At 38.6% G+C, this 18,094-nt stretch overlaps 1 protein-coding gene and 1 non-coding gene across 2 annotated transcripts in view; one reads left to right on the forward strand and one right to left on the reverse strand.

Annotated features, from left to right (window-relative positions):
* Positions 1-6,573, forward strand: part of SLFN12 (schlafen family member 12) — a 17,186-nt gene extending 10,613 nt beyond the window's left edge. The window contains 2 exon segments of the mRNA XM_024769348.1: positions 5,990-6,290; positions 6,292-6,573. Coding sequence (XP_024625116.1) covers positions 5,990-6,290; positions 6,292-6,573 — 583 coding nt within the window.
* Positions 6,574-10,778: 4,205 nt separating this feature from the next.
* LOC112390370 (U1 spliceosomal RNA) lies at positions 10,779-10,942 on the reverse strand. The gene has a single exon (XR_003001254.1). It is a non-coding gene; the product is annotated as a U1 spliceosomal RNA (small nuclear RNA).
* Positions 10,943-18,094: the final 7,152 nt, after the last annotated feature.

Consider the following 18,094-nt stretch of genomic DNA (forward strand, 5'->3'; position numbering starts at 1 on the left):
CTTCCCGGACCGGGGCACGAACCCGTGTCCCCTGCATCGGCAGGCGGACTCTCAACCACTGCGCCACCAGGGAAGCCCTGTAGTTTTCTTTTTTTGTGACATCTTTGTCTGGTTTTGGTATCCTGGTGATGGCAGCCTCATAGAATGAGTTTGGGTGTGTTCCTCACTCTGCTATGTTTTGGAAGAGTTTGAGAAGGATGGGTGTTAGCTCTTCTCTAAATGTTTGATAGAATTCACCTGTGAAGCCATCTGGTCCTGGGCTTTTGTTTGTTGGAAGATTTTTAATCACAGTTTCAATTTCAGTGCTTGTGATTGGTCTGTTTATATTTTCTATTTCTTCCTGGTTCAGTCTTGAAAGGTTGTGCTTTTCTAAGAATCGGTCCATTTCTTCCAGGTTGTCCATTTCATGGGCATATAGTTGCTTGTAGTGATATCTCATGATCCTTTGTATTCTGCACTGTCAGTCGTTACTTCTCACGTTGTTTCTAGGTATTTTTGATTTCCTCTTTGATTTCTTGGTTATTTCGTATTGTATTGTTTAGCCTCCATGTGTTTGTATTTTTTACAGTTTTTTCCCCTGTAATTGATATCTAGTCTCATAGCATTGTGGCTGGAAAAGGTGCTTGATACGATTTATTATGTATTGAGGTGCTTCTATGTTGGGTGCATAAATATTTACAATTGTTATTGGGTCTCTTGTAGACAGCATATATATGGGTCCTGTTTTTGTATCCATTCAGTCAGTCTATGTCTTTTGGTTGGATCATTTAATCCATTTACATTTAAGGTAATTATCGATATGTATGTTCCTATCACCATTTTCTTAACTGTTTTGGGTTTGTTTTTGTAGGTCTTTTCCTTTTCTTGTGTTTCCCGCTTAGAGAAGTTCCTTTAGCATTTGTTGTAAAGCTGGTTTGGTGGTGCTGAATTCTCTTAGTTTTTGCTTGTCTGTAAAGGTTTTAATTTCTCCTTCGAATCTGAATGAGATCCTTGCTGGGTAGAGTAATCTTGGTTGTAGGGCTTCCCTGGTGGTGCAGTGGTTAAGAATCCGCCTGCCAATGCAGGGGACACGGGTTTGAGCCCTGGTGCAGGAAGATCCTACATGCCACAGAGCAACTAAGCCCATGCACCACAACTACTGAGCCTGCGCTCTAGAGCCCGTGAGCCAACAACTGTTGAGCCCAAGTGCTGCAACTACTGAAGCCTCACACCTAGAGCCTGTGCTCCACGAGAGAAGCCACTGCAATGAGAAGCCTGAGTACCACAATGAAGACTAGCCCCCACTAGCCGCAATTAGAGAAAGCCCGCACGCAGCAACGAAGACCCAATGCAGCCAAAAATAAATAAATAAGTAAGTAAGTAAATATTTTTTAACAATCTTGGTTGTAGGTTTTTCCCTTTCATCACTTGAAATATGTCCTGTCACTCCCTTCTGGCTTGCAGAGTTTCTGCTGAAAGATCTGCTGTTAACCTTATGGGGATTCCCTTGTATGTTGTTTGTTGCTTTTCCCTTGCTGCTTTTAATACTCTTTCTTTGTATTTAATTTTTGATAGTTTGATTAATATGTGTCTTGGAGTGTTTCTCCTTGGATTTATCCTGTATGGGACTCTCTGAGCTTCCAGGACTTGATTAATTATTTCCTTTCTTATACTAGGGAAGTTTTCAACTGTAATCTCTTCAAATATTTTCTCAGTCCCTTTCTTTTTCTTTTCCTCTTCTGGGACCCCTATCATTTGAATGTTGGTGCATTTAATGTTGTCCCAGAGGTCTCTGAGACGGTCCTCAATTCTTTTCTTTCTTTCTTCTTTATTCTGCTCTACGGTAGTTATTTCCACTATTTTATTTTCCAGGTCACTTATCCATTCTTCTGCCTCAGTTATTCTGCTATTGATTCCTTCTATAGAATTTTTAATTTCATTTATTGTGTTGTTCATCATTGTTTGTTTGCTCTTTAGTTCTTTTAGGTCCTTGTTAAACGTTTCTTGTATTTTCTCCATTCTATTTCCAAGATTTTGGATCATCTTTATTATCATTCCTCTGAATTCTTTTTCAGGTAGACTGCCTATTTCCTCTTCATTTGTTTGGTCTGGTGGGTTTTTACTTTCTTCCTTCATCTGCTGTGTATTTCTTTGTCTTCTCATTTTGCTTAACTTACTGTGTTTGAGGTCTCCTTTTTGCAGGCTGCAGGTTCATAGTTTCCGTTGTTTTTGGTGTCTGCCCCCAGTGGGTAAGTTTAGTTCAGTGGGTTGTGTTGGCTTCCTGGTGGAGGGGACTGGGGCCTGTATTCTGGTGGATGAGGCTGAATCTTGTCTTTCTGGTGGGCAGGACCACGTCTGGTGGTGTGTTTTGGGGTGTCCATGAACTTATTATGATTTTAGGCAGCCTCTCTGCTAATGGATGCGGTTGTGTTTCTGTCTTGCTAGTTGTTTGGCATGGGGTGTCCAGCACTGGAGCTTGCTGGTCGTTGAGTGGAGCTGGGTCTTAGCATTGAGATGGAGATCTCTGGGAGAGCTCTCACTGATTGATATTACATGGAGCCGGGAGGTCTCTGGTGGTCCAATGTCCTGAACTCGGCTCTCCCACCTCAGAGGCTCAGGCCTGACACCTGGCCAGAGCACCAAGACCCTGCCAGCCACATGGCTCCAAAGGGACATATGACGGGTCCAAGATTCCTGAACCAAGACATCTCAGGGTCTAGGAGAGAGAGGCAGAGAGATGAGGAACAATCCTGGCGCTGTGTGGAAGGGACTCCGTCCCGGAAGCCCCAGAGGAAGGAACTGCCTCTAGTTAGCTTGTCACTGTATACACAATGCCTGGCACACTGTGCTTGGTAAGTATTCGGTGAATGAATGAACGCATCTCATTTAACTTTTATACTAAATTAAAAGTCATTTATCCACTACCATTATAATAATATGGTTTTCTGTTTTTGTCTCTATATTTACCTTTACCAATGACTTTTATGCTTTCATGTTGCTGTTTAACATCTTTTATTTTCAACTTGAAGAACTCCCTTTAGCATTTCTTATAAAGTAGGTCTAATAGTGATGAATTCTCTTAGCTTTTGTTTGTTTTAGAAAGTCTTTATCTCCCCCTCACTTCTGAAGGACAGGTTTGCGGTGTATATATTCTTGGTTGGAAGTTTTCTTCTGTCAGAACTTTGAATATATCATCCCACTCTCTTCTGGCATTCAATGTTTCTTAAGAAAAAGCCGCTGATAGTCTTATCGGGGGTTCTCTTTTATGTTACAAGTTGCTTTTCTCTTACTGCTTTCAAAGTTATCCTTTTTATCTTTAACTTTTGACAATTTGATTATAATGTGTCTAAATGTAAGTATCTTCTGATTCAGCTTACTTGGTATGTTTTGGACTTCCTAGATCTGGATGTTCATTTTGAGGTTTGAAGAGGTTTTGGCATTACTTCTTGGCATAAGCTTTCTGCACCTTTTTCTTTTTTCCTTCTGGAACTTCCATAATGCATACATTGGTTTACTTTATGGTGTGCCATCAGTTTTCACTCTTTTTCGTTCTTTTTTCTTTTTTCTCTTTTTACTGGATGATTTCCAGTGACCTGTCTTCCAGTTTATTGGTCTTTTCTTCTGCTTGATCTAGTCTGTTGTTGAACCCCTCTATTGAATTTTTCAGTTAACTTGTTGTATTCTTCAGTTCTATGATTTCTTTTTGCTATTTTTTAGTATTTTCTGTCTCTGTTGAAAACCTCCCTTTGTTCACACATTGCTTTCGTGACCTAAGAAAACATCATTAAGGCCATTATTTTGAATTCTCTTTTGGGTAAATCATGTAGCTCCATTTCATTAAGAAAAGATTTCTAGAGATTAATCTTGTCCTTTAATTTTGAACATATTCCCCTGTTTCTTCTTTTTTCTTGACTCTGTGTTGGTTTCTGCACATTATATAAAACAGCCACTTCTTCCAGTTTTCACAGACTGACCTCATGTAGGAGATGAACTCACTAATCAGTTCAGCCAGAGATTCTGGGTACCTCTCAAAGCTTTGTGCTCATTTTAGTTGCTGTCTTTGTTCTTAGTGTTCCCCAGAAGACTATCGTAAGCCAAGTCCCATCAGTGCCCTGATTCAGGCAAGACAGAAGCCAGTGCCTCAAGTTGCAGCCAGAAATGTTGAAGCACTAGATGTGTGTCCCAATTCCTCCTCTCTTAGGGAGAAGTTGAGAGATGGAGTTTATCACCCACTTGCTCTTGACAAATACCTGCTTACTAGTTCAGACTGTGTGCTCTTTCAAACTGTTGCTTTGCTCTCTGTTGCCCTCCAGAACCTAGTGAATGCCAGGCCCTGTCAGCTCTCAGAGAAGGATGGGTTAGAAGTCAGTCCCTCTGGTAGCAACTGGAATGTTTTGGGAGCTAGATGTGCATTCCAACTCCTTTTAGGGAGAATCGGAGACTTGGTTTTATAACTGGAGTGGGTCAGAGGAAGAGCAACAGGAGGTATCCACATGCCCATTCAAACTCCCAAGGGACTGATGATTGCTTTCTCCATCAGCTCCCAGAGACAGACAGTTAAGATGCCAGACTCTCAGACAGCAGGTACGAAAGTTAGGGCACTAGATGTGCCCTAACTCTTCTCTTCTTCCAGAGAGAAGCTGGGAACTGACTTTATTGTCTGCTTGCTCTCTACTGAGCCAAAAGGAAGAACCACTGGAAGTGCTCTGGGCCCAGGAGACTAGTGAATGCTGGGCTTCATCAGCTCTCAGAGATAGGCAAGTTAGAAGCCAGTCTCTTGGGTAGCAGCCATAAAAGATGGGGTACTAGATGTGTGGTCCAAACCTTTTGCTCCTTAGGGAGAAGCTAGGATTTGAGGGTACCCTCCTGACTGTATGGTGCTGTGCTAGGGGTGAAGTTTATGGCAAGGCTGTGTCTCAACTTTTCCTACCCATTTCAATGTGGTTATTTTCTCAGTCACCCAGTGTGCAGGAGTCTCTCAACTAGTTTCCAGATTTTTCTCAGAGGGAATTGATCCACATGTAGCTGTTTGTTTGTTGTATCCACAGGTGGAGGGAGAGTCTGGAGCCTCCTATTCTGTCCTCTTGGTCTTTAAGTCCCTTTTTGATAAATTCCAATACCTGAATCACTTGTCAGTCTTTTTCTCGTATCTATTTTTTCTCTTTTTTTTTTTTTTGGTAGTTTGTCCTGATTTTTATCATATCTCTGAATTTTCTTATTATACCATGGATGGCAAATTATAGAGGCTTTGGAAGATGTTACATTCCTCCAAAGAGGATTATACTTTGTTTTGTCAGGTAGATAGAGTACCAGTGATAACCCTGATTTTTTTTGAAGATTGGTTTTATGCTTTTCTAGGGATAATATCTTTAAATTTTGCCTTTACTATTAGGTCATGGCTCTTCTTGAATCTCAGCTTAAAGTCTGGGGTGTTTACCACAGGCCCTCCACTTTGAAGGGACTTGAATTCCAGTCTAAGTCCGCCATCACCATGAGGTTGATGAAATTCAGGTTCAGCTCTTTAGCCTCCCAGTTGATATTTTCTTCTGGGTTTCCAGCATCTCACCCTGTATTTGCCAGTGAATTGAAAAAAATTTGTATGTAGATTTTGGCTGCTTCTCTGCAGTTTCATCCTCTCTGAGATTTTCCCACTCAAATTCCAGATCCTCTGGTAGCCGTGAATTCCAACCTCTTTTAATTCAGCATAGTAAAACTCATGTTTCTGCTTGGGCTCTATTCACCCATTACATGATATGGAAAATATCCTTAGACAAAAAGCTAGGATGATTGTGGCACTACTTCCTGTGCTTCCTCTCCATCAAAGATTGTAACCCTTTAAGTCCTGCTTGTACTGGTTGCTCTCCAATTCTTTAAATTTCTGTTTTATATATTTTATACAACTTTTATAGTTGTTTTTGGTGGGAGGGTTGGTCTGGTACAAGCTACTTTGCCATGGTTGGAATTGGAAGCTTCCAGTGTTTAAAATTTTATTATAATTATTTTCATATCTAGTGCCATCAGAAAAGGTGACATATGTTCCAGAAATCCTCTATGAGAAACTGTTCTCACAACACAAAGGACTTGCACAGTTAATACATAATGAAATAGGCTCCGTTCATCAAGGTACATTGATCTTTTCTAAGAGCTGGTCTTTGGATCTGGGCTTGCAAGAGAACCAGAAAGTCATCTGTGATGCACTTCTAATTGCCCAGGACCGTCCACCAGTCTTATACACCTTCCTCAGGGAACTGAATAAGGAATTAAAAGGTTATTCTATACAAACTGCCTTAACTTTAAAGAAGAAACTGGTAAAAAATTGGTGGTTACAGTGGGAAAGTGTGTGTCATGACAAAGATCTATTGGAGTGAAGAATCTTCTACATTGACTGAAGGCAATATAAGACTTCTTCATGATTCAAGCTTATCTGCAATTTACCCTAAGTCCTACACTCTTATAACCACTCAAATAATGAGTGACTTGAAGAAGGCCCTTTTTATAGTCTTGAAGAGACTCGGAACTTTGAATGACCAATTTGACTCTGAGATTTCTCAACACCTCTCAGATAATCAGTATGGATTACTTTCAGAGGAATGAAAAAAGGATGTTTAAATATTGTCCAAGGCTCACCTGAACCATGAAAAGTAGACCAGGCTACAAAGATGTTTTTCATTATATAGTCAATGGTGTTCTCAAATTCTGGAAAATATGCCTTTGAAAAGCTTTGCAAGGAAGACAACATGATGGGACCTTGGAAAATCAAATTTAGTCTTCATTTATTTCTTCCTAAATGGTCTTCATAGGTGTTGCTTAAGAGTTATTAAGAAAATAAATTTGTTAATTATGCTGTGCACAGTTTGTTATTTACTCCATGCATAGTTTATGGATAAATTGCCTTCCACTTTTAAGTTGGGGAAAATGGCAATACTTTTATTTTTAATAACAACAACAACGAAAATTCCCAGGATATACCCAGAAAACCTTTATAACTTAGAAAAGATTATCATTGATAACATTCAGAGTATTTATAATGGAAATGAAGAAGAAGGCAAAATTTATTACCCATCCTGCAAAATTCTCTGCATTTTCTTGGATGAGTTTTACACTATTCACTTGGAGGAGTTAGGGCTTGTTTAATTGCTCAGCTGGTACCCTTAAGAACTCAGCAGAATCGTCATTTTAACAGCTAGAGAAACAGCTAGAGTTGGCGGAATTGAAGGTGATACAGAGTTTTCCAGACAGGCAAAAGATAAAGGAGTTCATCACCACTAGACTGGTGGTACAAGAAATGTGAAAGGGTCTTGTTTAAGCTGAAATGAAAGGGTGCTAATTAGTACAGATGGTCTCTGTCTTAAGATGGTTCGACTTAGGGTTTTTTGACTTTATGATGGTGCAAAAGCGATTCGCATTCAGTAGAAACCATATTTTGAATTTTGATCTTTTCCTGAGCTAGTCACGTGCGATATGATATTCTCTTATGATGCTGGGCAGTGGCAGTGAGCCACAACTCCCCGTCAGCCACGCGATCATGAGGGTTAAACAACCGATACTCTATAGTGTATTGTGTTGTTTCCTGCTTCTGATGAGAAGAACAGGAAGGCAATTACTCTTGAGTTGAAACTCAGGATAATTGCCCTGCATGAAAGTAGAAAGCCAGTAATGGCCATCACATGTGAGTTAGGACTTTTGCAATCGATGATCTCGATCATCTTAAAGGATAAGCGAATCAGTGATGCAATGAAATTGTCAGCATCAATTACATCCACTGTCTTCATGAAGAAATTAGCTGGGCTAATTGATGATATGAAAAAATTTATCGACACTAGAGTGGAATACCAGATACAGAAGTGCATACCACTTAGCCTACTGAGGATCTAGGCTAAGGCAATAAGTTTTTTCCATACACTGAAAGTGCATGCTGGGACTTCCCTGGTGGCGCAGTGGTTAAGACTCCGTGCTTCCAATGCAGGGGCCCCCCATTTGATCCCTGGTAAGGGAACTAGATCCCACATGCATGTTGCAACTAAGAGTTTGCATGCCACAACTAAGGAGCCGGTGAGCTGCAACTAAGGAGCCTGAGCCACAACTAAGGAGCCTGCCTGCCACTACTAAGACCCAGCACAACCAAATAAAAATAAACAAATAAATATTTTTTTAAACTTGTAAAAACTATAAAAGAGCATGCTGATGATCTTACATATACGCAAGTGTTTATAGCAAGGTGTGGGTGATTCCAACGTTTCAAAAGGCATCGTAATTTTCATAACATGAACGTCAGTGGTGAGGCAGCAGGTTGCTGATACTAAAGGTACCACAGCGTTTAAGGAAGAACTGCATAGGATAATTGTGGATGAGAAATATTTGCCAGAACACGTATGTAAGGTCGATGAAAGTAGTTTGTTCTGAAAGCGTATGCCAGAGCATACATACATTCATCAGAAGTCTGAGACAATGCCAGGATTCAAGGCATTCAAAGACTATATAATGCCACTTTGGGGTAGAAATGTTGCAAGGTTCAAATTAGAGCTTTTCTTAATCTACCACTTGGAGAACCCTAGAGCATTCAGGAGTATGAGAAAGCATATACTTCCCATTTATTGTTGCCATAACAGGAAAGCCTGGATGACATTAGCATTGTTTGAAAACAGGTTTTTGAACAGTTTTATTGTGCACGCAAGAGAATGTTGTAGGCAAAACATTCAATTCAAGATTCTTTTGATCTTAGACAATGCTCCAAGGCATCTACATCATATCAGTGACATGATGTAAAGGTTGTGTATTTGCTGCTGATCACAACGGTACTCATATAGTCAATGGACCAAGGTGCAATAGCTACATTCAGAGCACCCTATTTATGCCAAATGTTTGCGTACGCTTTTGAACTGGCTGAATCTGGCCAAATGCTCTGAGAGATCTGGAAAAGTTTTCATATTCTAAATGCTATCCAGAGCATTGCTGTAGCATGGAAAGAAGTCACACAGCAATGCGTGAAGACATATGTGAACACATTCAAAAGATTCTGCTGTTGATGAAATAGTAAGTAACAAGATACTAGTGCTTGAGAAACAGCTAGAGTTGGACGTTGATGAAGAGGATATTCATGAGCTTGTTGGCATCAAGGCTGAAGAGCTTTCCAATGAGGAGCTGATCAAACTGGAGGAAAAAGAAGTTAAAAAGTTGGGGGACTTCCCTGGTAGTCCAGTGGTTAAGACTTCACCTTCCAAAGCAGGGGGTGTGGGCTCGATCCCTGGTTGGGGAGTTAAGATCCCACATGCCTCACAGCCAAAAAAACCAAAACATAAAACAGAAGCAATATTGCAACAAATTCAATAAAGACTTAAAAAAAAAGTAAAGAAGTTGAGGCAGAGGAAGAAGAAGTTATACCCAAGGCACCAAGAAAGTTCATAGCAAAGAAACTGGCAGAGACATTTACTACTATGAGCAGGGGCATATGGATGTTAGAAGAGATGGACATCAATTACAAGAGGTTCTCAAGAGCTAACAGGCAGATACAGGATACTCTTATTTGCTGTAGAGAACTATATAATGAAAAGAAGAAACAAACTGTACAGTCAAAACTTGAAAGCTTCCTGAATAACACTATGTCTGCTAAACCATTAGCAAGTATAGATGCCCCGATGCCTTCTACCAGCTATTCTCAAGCCTCATCAGGAGAGAAATTGATGACCCTGTCTCTGTAGCCTCCATATCATCCAGCAATTCATTTTAGTTCAATGCTTCAAACATTCTTCAGGCCTACTGTGCTTTCAGCTGTGTACCTTAATGGTGAGTATCCATATGACCATTCTGGTTTTCACTTTCAGTACAGTGGTCAATAAATTATATGAGATATTCAACATTTTAATATAAAAGTAAGCTTTGTGTTAGGTGACTTTGCCCAACTGTAGGCTAATGTAAGTGTTCTGGCTCATTTAAGGTAGGCTAGGCTGAGCTATGATGTTCAGTAGGTTACTTGTATTACATGCAGTTTTGACTTAAATATTTTCAGCTTAACGATGAGTTTATTGGGACATAAATCCATCATAAGTCAAGGAAGATCTGTAATAGGAAAACATGAAAGTATAAATCTCACTAGTAAAAGTAAATATATAGTAAAATTCAGGATAATCTGTTATAAAGGTGGTGGTTAATCACTTGTAAAGCTAGTATGAAGGTTAAAAGACAAAAGTGGTAAAAAATAACTATAACTACAATAATTTGTTAAGGGATACACAAGATAAAAAGATGCAAATTGTGACTTCAAAAACAAAATGGGTGTGGGGGAGAGTAAAAATCTAGAGCTTTAGAATGTGTTCAAACTTAAGTTGTTATCAATGTAGAATAGACCATTATAACTTGTTACAGGTAAGCTTCACAGTAACCACAAAGCAAAAACCTATAGTAGATACACAAAAGATAAAGGGATAAGAATCTAAGCATACTACTACAGAAAATCATCAAATCACAAAGCAAGTGAGTGAGAGAAGAAAAAAGAAACAGAGGAACTACAAAACAGCAGGAAACAATGAACAAAACAGTACTAAATGCAAACCCATCAATAATTATTTAAAAATTTTTTGTATGTATGTAAGTACAGTTGATTTTATTTAAGTTTCAGGTATACAGTATAGTGATTCACGGGGGTTTTTTGTTTTTTGTTTTTGGCCATGCCACATGGCATGTGGCATCTTAGTTACCGGACCAAAGATGGAACCCGTGACCTCTGCAGTGGAAGCGCAGAGTCTTAACCACTGGACCACCAGGGAAGTCCCAGACGTCTGTTTTTCAAAACCTACAAAGACCAGGGGAAAACACGAGTGCCATCCCCCACTACCACAAATTATGCAGTTGAGTTTTCCACATTTGGGGAAATCGCAGGAGTCAGCACATCCAGAGTGCAATGGATAAGCCTTACCCTGGGAAAACCACCTTCGTGATCATGCTATCTCCCCTGCCAGGTAAGTATGTGATTCACAATTTTTAAAGGTTATACTTCATTTATAGTTATTATAAAATATTGGCTATATTCCTGAGTTGTACAATATATCCTTGTAGCCTATTTATTTTATACATAGTAGTTTGTACCTCTTAATCCCCTACCCTTATTTTTCCCCTTCCCACTTCCTTCTCCCTACTGGTAACCACTAGTTTGTTCTCTGTATCTGTGAGTCTGTTTCTTTTTGGTTATACTCACTAGTTTGTTTTATATTTTAGGTTCTACATATAAGTGATATCGTACAGTATTTGTCTTTCTCTGTCTGACTTATTTCACTAAGCATAATACCCTCTAAGTTGATCCATGTTGCTGCAAATGGCAAAATTTCATTCTTTTTATGGCTAAGTAGTATTCCATTGTATATATATATACCACATCTTCTTTATCCATTCATTGTTGATGGACACTTAGGTTGCTTCTATATCTTGGCAATTATAAATAATGCTGCTATGAACATTGGGATGCATATGTCTTTTCAAATTAGTGTTTTCATTTTTTGGATATATACCCAAGAGTGGACTTGCTGGGTGATATGGTAGTTCTCTTTTTATTTTTTTGAGAAAGCTCCATACTGTTTTCCACACCCTTACCAACATTTTTTTTCTTTTTTTTTTTTTTTTTTGCGGTACGCGGGCCTCTCACTGTTGTGGCCTCTCCCATTGCGGAGCACAGGCTCCGGACGCGCAGGCTCAGTGGCCATGGCTCACAGGTCCAGCCGCTCTGCGGCATGTGGGATCTTCCCGGACCGGGGCACGAACCCGTGTCCCCTGCATCGGCAGGCGGACTCTCAACCACTGCACCACCAGGGAAGCCCAACATTTTTTTAAAAATTTATTTATTTTGGGTTGCGTTGGGTCTTCGTTGCTGTGCGCAGGCTTTCTCTAGTTGCGGTGAGCGGGAGCTACTCTTAGTTGCAGCGTGCGGGCTTCTCATTGCGGTGGCTTCTCGTGTTGCAGAGCACAGGCTCTAGGCGCCCAGGCTTCAGGAGTTGTGGCTCGTGGGCTCTGGAGCACAGGCTCAGTAGTTGTGGCACACGGGTTTAGTTGCTCTACGGCCTGTGGGATCTTTCCGGACCAGGGCTCGAACCCGTGTCCCCTGCATTAGCAGGTGGATTCTTAACTACTGCGCCACCAGGGAAGCCCAGCATTTTTTATTTGTGTTCTTTTTGATAGTAGCCATTCTGACCGTATGAGGTGATAATATCTCATTTGCATTTTAATTTGCAGTTCTCTGATGGTTAACAATGTTGAACATCTTTTCATGTGCCTGTTGGCCATTTGTATGACTTCTTCGGAAAAACGTCTGTTCAGGTCGTCTGCCCATTTTTAAATCAGGTTGCTTGGTTTTTTGATGTTAAGTTGTATGAGCTATTTTAGTATTTTGGATACTAACCCCTTATCAGTCGTATCATTTGCAAATCTTTTCTCCTATTCAGTAGGTTGTCTTTTCATTTTGTCAATGGTTTCCTTTGCTGTGCAAAAGCTTTTAAGTTTCACTAGGTCCCATTTGTTTAATTTTGCTTTTATTTCCTTTGCTTTAGGAGACAGGTCCAAAAAAATATATTGCTACGACTTATGTCAAAGAGTGTTCTGCCTATGTTTTCTTCTAGGAGTTTTATGGTTTCTAGTCTTACATTTAGGTCTTTAATCCATTTTCAGTTTATTTTTGTAAATGGTGATAGAGAATGTTCTAATTTCATTCTTTTATATGTAGCTGTTTAGTTTTCCCAGCACCACTTATTGAAGAGATAGTCTTTTCTCCATTTTATATTCTTTTTTAAAAATACATTTATTAATTTTTTTTTGGCTGCATCGGGTCTTAGTTGCAGCACATGGGATCTTTGTTGTGGCATGGGTTCTTTGTTATGGTGCGTGGGCTTCTCTAGTTGTGGTGCACGGGTTTTCTCTTCTCTAGTTGTGGCACGCGGGCTCCAGGGCACGTGGGCTCTGTAGTTTGCCGCACACAGGCTCTCTTGTTGAGGCGCGTGAGCTCAGTAGTTGTGGCGTGAGAGCTTAGTTATCCTGGGGCGTGTGGGATCTTAGTTCCCCTACCAGGGGTGGAACGCGAGTCCCCTGCATTGGAAGGTGGATTCTTTACCACTGGACCACCAGGAAAGTCCCTCTCCACTTTATATTCTTACCTCCTTTGTCATAGATTAATTGACCATAAGTGCATGGGTTTATTTCTGGGATTTCTATCTTGTTCCATTGATCTATATCTTACACTTATACACAAAGTTACTCAAAATGGATCAGAAACTTGAACATTAGACCTGAAACGATAAAACTCCTAGAAGAAAACATAGGTGGTAAGCTTCTTGACATCTGTCTTGGTGATGTTTTTTTTTGGATTGACACAAAAAGCAAAGGCAACAAAAGCAAAAATAAATAAATGAGACTACATCAAACTAAAAACCTCCTGCACAGTAAAGGAAACCATCAACAGAATTAAAAAGCAACATACCAAATAGGAGAAAATGTTTGCAAATCATGTGTCTGATGAGGGGTTAATATCCAAAGTATATAAAGAACTCATACAACTCAATAACAAAACAAATAATATAATTTTTAAATGGGCACAGGATCTGAATAAACATTTTTCTAAAGAAGACATACAGATAGCCAACAAGTACATGAAAAAGTGCTTAACATCACTAATCCTCAGGGAAATGAAAATCAAAACCACAGTGAGGTATCACCTCACACCTGTTAGAATGGCTGTCATCAAAAAGACAAGAAGTAACAAGTGCTAGTGAGGATTAAAGGAAAGGGAACCCCTGTGCACTGTTGGTGGGAATATAATTTGTGCAACCAGTATGGAAAATAGTATGGGAGTTACTCAAGCAATTAAAAGTAGAACTACCATATGACCCAGCAAGTCCACTTCTGGGTATTTATCTGAAGAAAACAAAAACACTAACTGAAAATACATGCACCCCTATGTTTATTGTAGCCTTATTTACAATAGCCAAGATATGGAAGAAACTCATGTCCATATATTCTGTATATTCATTAGACACACACACACACACACACACACACACACAATGGAACATTATTCAGCCATAGAAAAAGAAGGAAATCTGGCCATTTTTGACAATATGGGTGGACTTTGAGGGCATAATGTTAAGCAAAATAAGTCAAACAGAGAAAGACAAATACTGTATGATCTCACTTATATGTGGAATCTAAAATCAAAAAAAAACAACCAAAGAAAAAAACTCCCAAGCTCACGAATACAAAGAATAGGGGTGGGGTGGAGGTGCAGAATGGATAAAGGAGGTTAAAAAGTACAAAATTCCAGCTGTAAGATGCATAAATCATGGGGATATTATGTACAGCAGAGTGACTATGCTAAGTAATACTATGCTAAGTAATTGTACATTGGAAGGTTGCTAAGAGAATAAATCTTAAAATTTTTCAACACAAGAAAAAAATGTCGTAACAATATATGGTGATTGATGTCAACTAGAATTATTGTGGTGGTCATTTTGCAGTATACAGAAATATCTCATCACTGTGTTGTATACCAGACGCTAATATAATTTTATATGCCAATTATATCTAAATTGTAAAAAGTCAACAGAATAAAAAGAATAGATACATGTATACGTATACCTGAATTACTTTGCTGTACACCTGAAACTAACATAACATTGTTAACCAACTATGCTCCGATACAAAATAAAAATTTTTTTAAAGTCAACAGAATATATTCTGTTACTACTTTGAAGGTAATGTGCCCTTTTTTCTTTGTCTTATTTTAAGATTTTTTTCATTGTCTTTGATGTTTAACAGTTTGATGTGCTACGCCTATGTATATTTTTGTTTCCATTCATCCTTCTTGGGATTCACATAATGTCATAAGTGCATTTTTTTTGTCTTGTCAGCTTTGGAATTTTTCAAGCACTATCTCTTAAAGAAAAGATCACCCTTATACACGCTCACATCTCTCTAAGATATGTTATGTATACATCTGATGTTTTCGCTGTGTACAATGTGACTATTTTTTATGTGAATTTTCACTCTTCTTTTTCTCTGTATATGCTTCAATCTAAATATTTTTCATTAGCTTTATGGTTCACTAATTCTCTCTTTTGCTGTGTCTAATTTCCTATTAAACCTATCTACTACCTGTCTAATTTCAGTTATCATATCAGTCAATTCTAGAATTCCTACTGGAGTCTTTCTATCGATTCAATTGTTTGATGCTTTTTTCCATCTCTCTGTCTCTCTCTTTTCCTCTCTTTTCTTAAGCACATAAATAATAGCTCTTTTTCAGTCCTTGTCTGATAATTCCATTATTTGGCTTAACTTTGGTCTATTTATAGTGTATGTTTTTATTCTTCTTGGTCTTCAGCCATAAAGTCCTGTATTTTGGCATGCCAGGTAACTTTCAATTAAATGCTAGACACTGTATGAAAAAAAGTATAGAAGATCTAGATGATACTGTCTTCCTCTCAAGAGGATACACACTCTCCTTTGCAAGGCAGATAGAACAGCAGTTGATTATCTTAATCCAGTCAGCGACTCAGCTACTCAAGGAAAGTTTTGACAGTTTTGTTTATCTCTGATTTTTTTGGGCAAATCTCTAATTTGTCTAAAGCAAAGTTGGTTACCTCAGCTTTATAATGCCTTCAGACAGATGTTTTATGTATTATAACTGCCTTTTCTAGCTGTTCTCAATGGAACAGTTGGTTTGCCATATGCTACTCCTTTATTACTGCATACCTCTTTTGTGCACTATAGCAGTATTTCAGAAAATAATTAAATTTTTGTAGTGATAACCAATACACTCATTTGATTACATTTTAATGGAAAAAAGCTGTAATTTTTATCTGAGCTCAAAATATTTTTTTAACATCTCTATTGGAGTATAATTGATTTACGATGGTGTGTTAGTTTCTGCCAAAATATTTTTATTGTGTCCAACTGCTCACGGGCCATCTTGATATATCATAGGTACCTAAGAAGTATCCAGCTGAACTCTATGCTTTTCTTCCTCTCTTCCGGGTTTAAGGAGACCAAAGAGGTGTAAAAATTAATTTCAGGGCAGAAGACCTGAATGGACATTTTTCCAAAGACGACATAGAGATAGCTAATAGGCACGTGAAAAGATTCTCAACATCACTAATCATTTAGAAATGTAAATAAAAACCACAATGAGATATCACCTTACACCTGTCAGAATAGCTATCATCAAGAAATCTACTACAAATAACAAATGCTGACAAGGAGAAAAGGGAACCCTCATGCATTGTTGGTGGGGATGTAAATTGGTGCAGCCATTGTATAAAACAGTATGGCAGTTTCTCAAAAAACTAAAAATAGAGCTACTGTATGACCCAGCAATTCCACTCTTGGGTATATATCCAAAGAAAACAAAAACACTAATTCAAAAAGATACATGCATCCCAGTGTTCATAGCAGCATTATTTACAACAGCCAAGATGTGAAACAACCTAAGTGTCCATCAGTAGATGAATGGATAAAGAAGATGTGGTATATATATACACAATGGAATACTACTCAGCCATAAAAAAGAATGAAATTCTGCCATTTACACCAACATGGATGGACCTAGAGGGTGTTATGATTAGTGAAATAAGTTAGAGAAAAACAGATACTCTGTTTTCACTTATATGTAGAATCTAAGAAATAAAACAAACGAATGTATATCACAAAACAAAAACAGATACAGTAAGTCCCCTACATACAGATGAGTTCCGTTCCGAGAGCACGTTCGTAAGTCCAATTTATTTGTAAGTCCAGCAAATTTAGCCTAGGTACCCAACAAACACAATCAGCTATATAATACTGTACTGTAATAGGTTTATAATACTTTTCACACAAATAATACAGAATAAAACAAACACAAAAGATAAAGAAAAAAAATTTAACCTTACAATACAGTACCTTGAAAAGCACAGTAGTACAGTATAACAGCTGGCATACAGGGGCTGTCATCAAGTGAACAGGCAAGAAGAGTTACTGACTGGAGGAGGGAGAGGAGGGGGAAGATCGTAGAGCTGAAGGTTCGTCGGCAACAGGAGACGGAGGGCAAGCTGCAATTTCACTCATGCCTGACACTGATGGAACATATGTTGGCATCTTTGAAAGTTCACAACTTGAAGGTTCGTATGCAGGGCATTTACTGTATAGAGAACAAACTAGTGGTTACTAGTGGGGAGAGGGAGGGTGGAGGGGCAAGATAGGGGTATGGGATTAAGATGTACAAACTACTATGTATGAAATAAATAAGCAACAAGGATATATTGTACAGCACAGAGAAATATAGGCATTATTTTGTAATATATTTAAATGGAGTATAATCTATAAAAATTAAATTTCTATATTGAACACATGAAACTAATAAAATATTGTAAATAAACTATACTTCAATTTTAAAAGAATTAAAAAAATAATCTGCTTTCTTTATTTCATTAGGAAAACATACATTTGTGTCTTACATTTTTTTTCCTCTGAGGCATTTTATTTGCACGTATGCATTACATCCCTAGAAAAAGAATCAAAGGATTTTCCCTCCTGTGTGTTTTCGTCTTGCTTCTTATGGTCCATCATGCCAGCTGAGGTTGTCAGTACAATGAAACCAAACTGACAGGACAGGAGCAGCTTATACTGCCATTTTTCTAGATCTTTGAGTCGCACATCAAATCTGGGGCTGATCACACCACACTTATTTAGCCTGCCAGTGAGGTTCACAGTAATCTTCCCATCCCTGTGATCATCGGTGATTTCAGATTTGCCAAAGTAACCACACTTCATTGTCACAGTTAGAAACCTGACGATGACTTTGGAGCACGGCCTAATAAGAACCTGGCATCTGCCTCTCTTTTTGGCATTGTTGATACTGTTGAGAGCATCAGCCAGGACATCTATGTGCACCATTATGGCAGCATGGAAAGACGGTGAAAGGAGCTGTGTCTTACGTTTGTAATAGCAAGTAAACATCTACCAGGCAATAGCTCAGAAAAGCTTCATGAAAAAGTTAAGTTTGAAAAGATGCAACATATCATGGTTGATGAAGCTAAGAATTTCCACACTGACAACAGAGACTACTATGAGGAAAAAAATCACTAAAAGGACAAAGAATTGCCCAGGA

Source organism: Neophocaena asiaeorientalis, unplaced genomic scaffold, assembly GCF_003031525.2.
Source record: "Neophocaena asiaeorientalis asiaeorientalis breed wild unplaced genomic scaffold, Neophocaena_asiaeorientalis_V1.1 scaffold1136, whole genome shotgun sequence".
Lineage (NCBI taxonomy): Eukaryota > Metazoa > Chordata > Mammalia > Artiodactyla > Phocoenidae > Neophocaena > Neophocaena asiaeorientalis.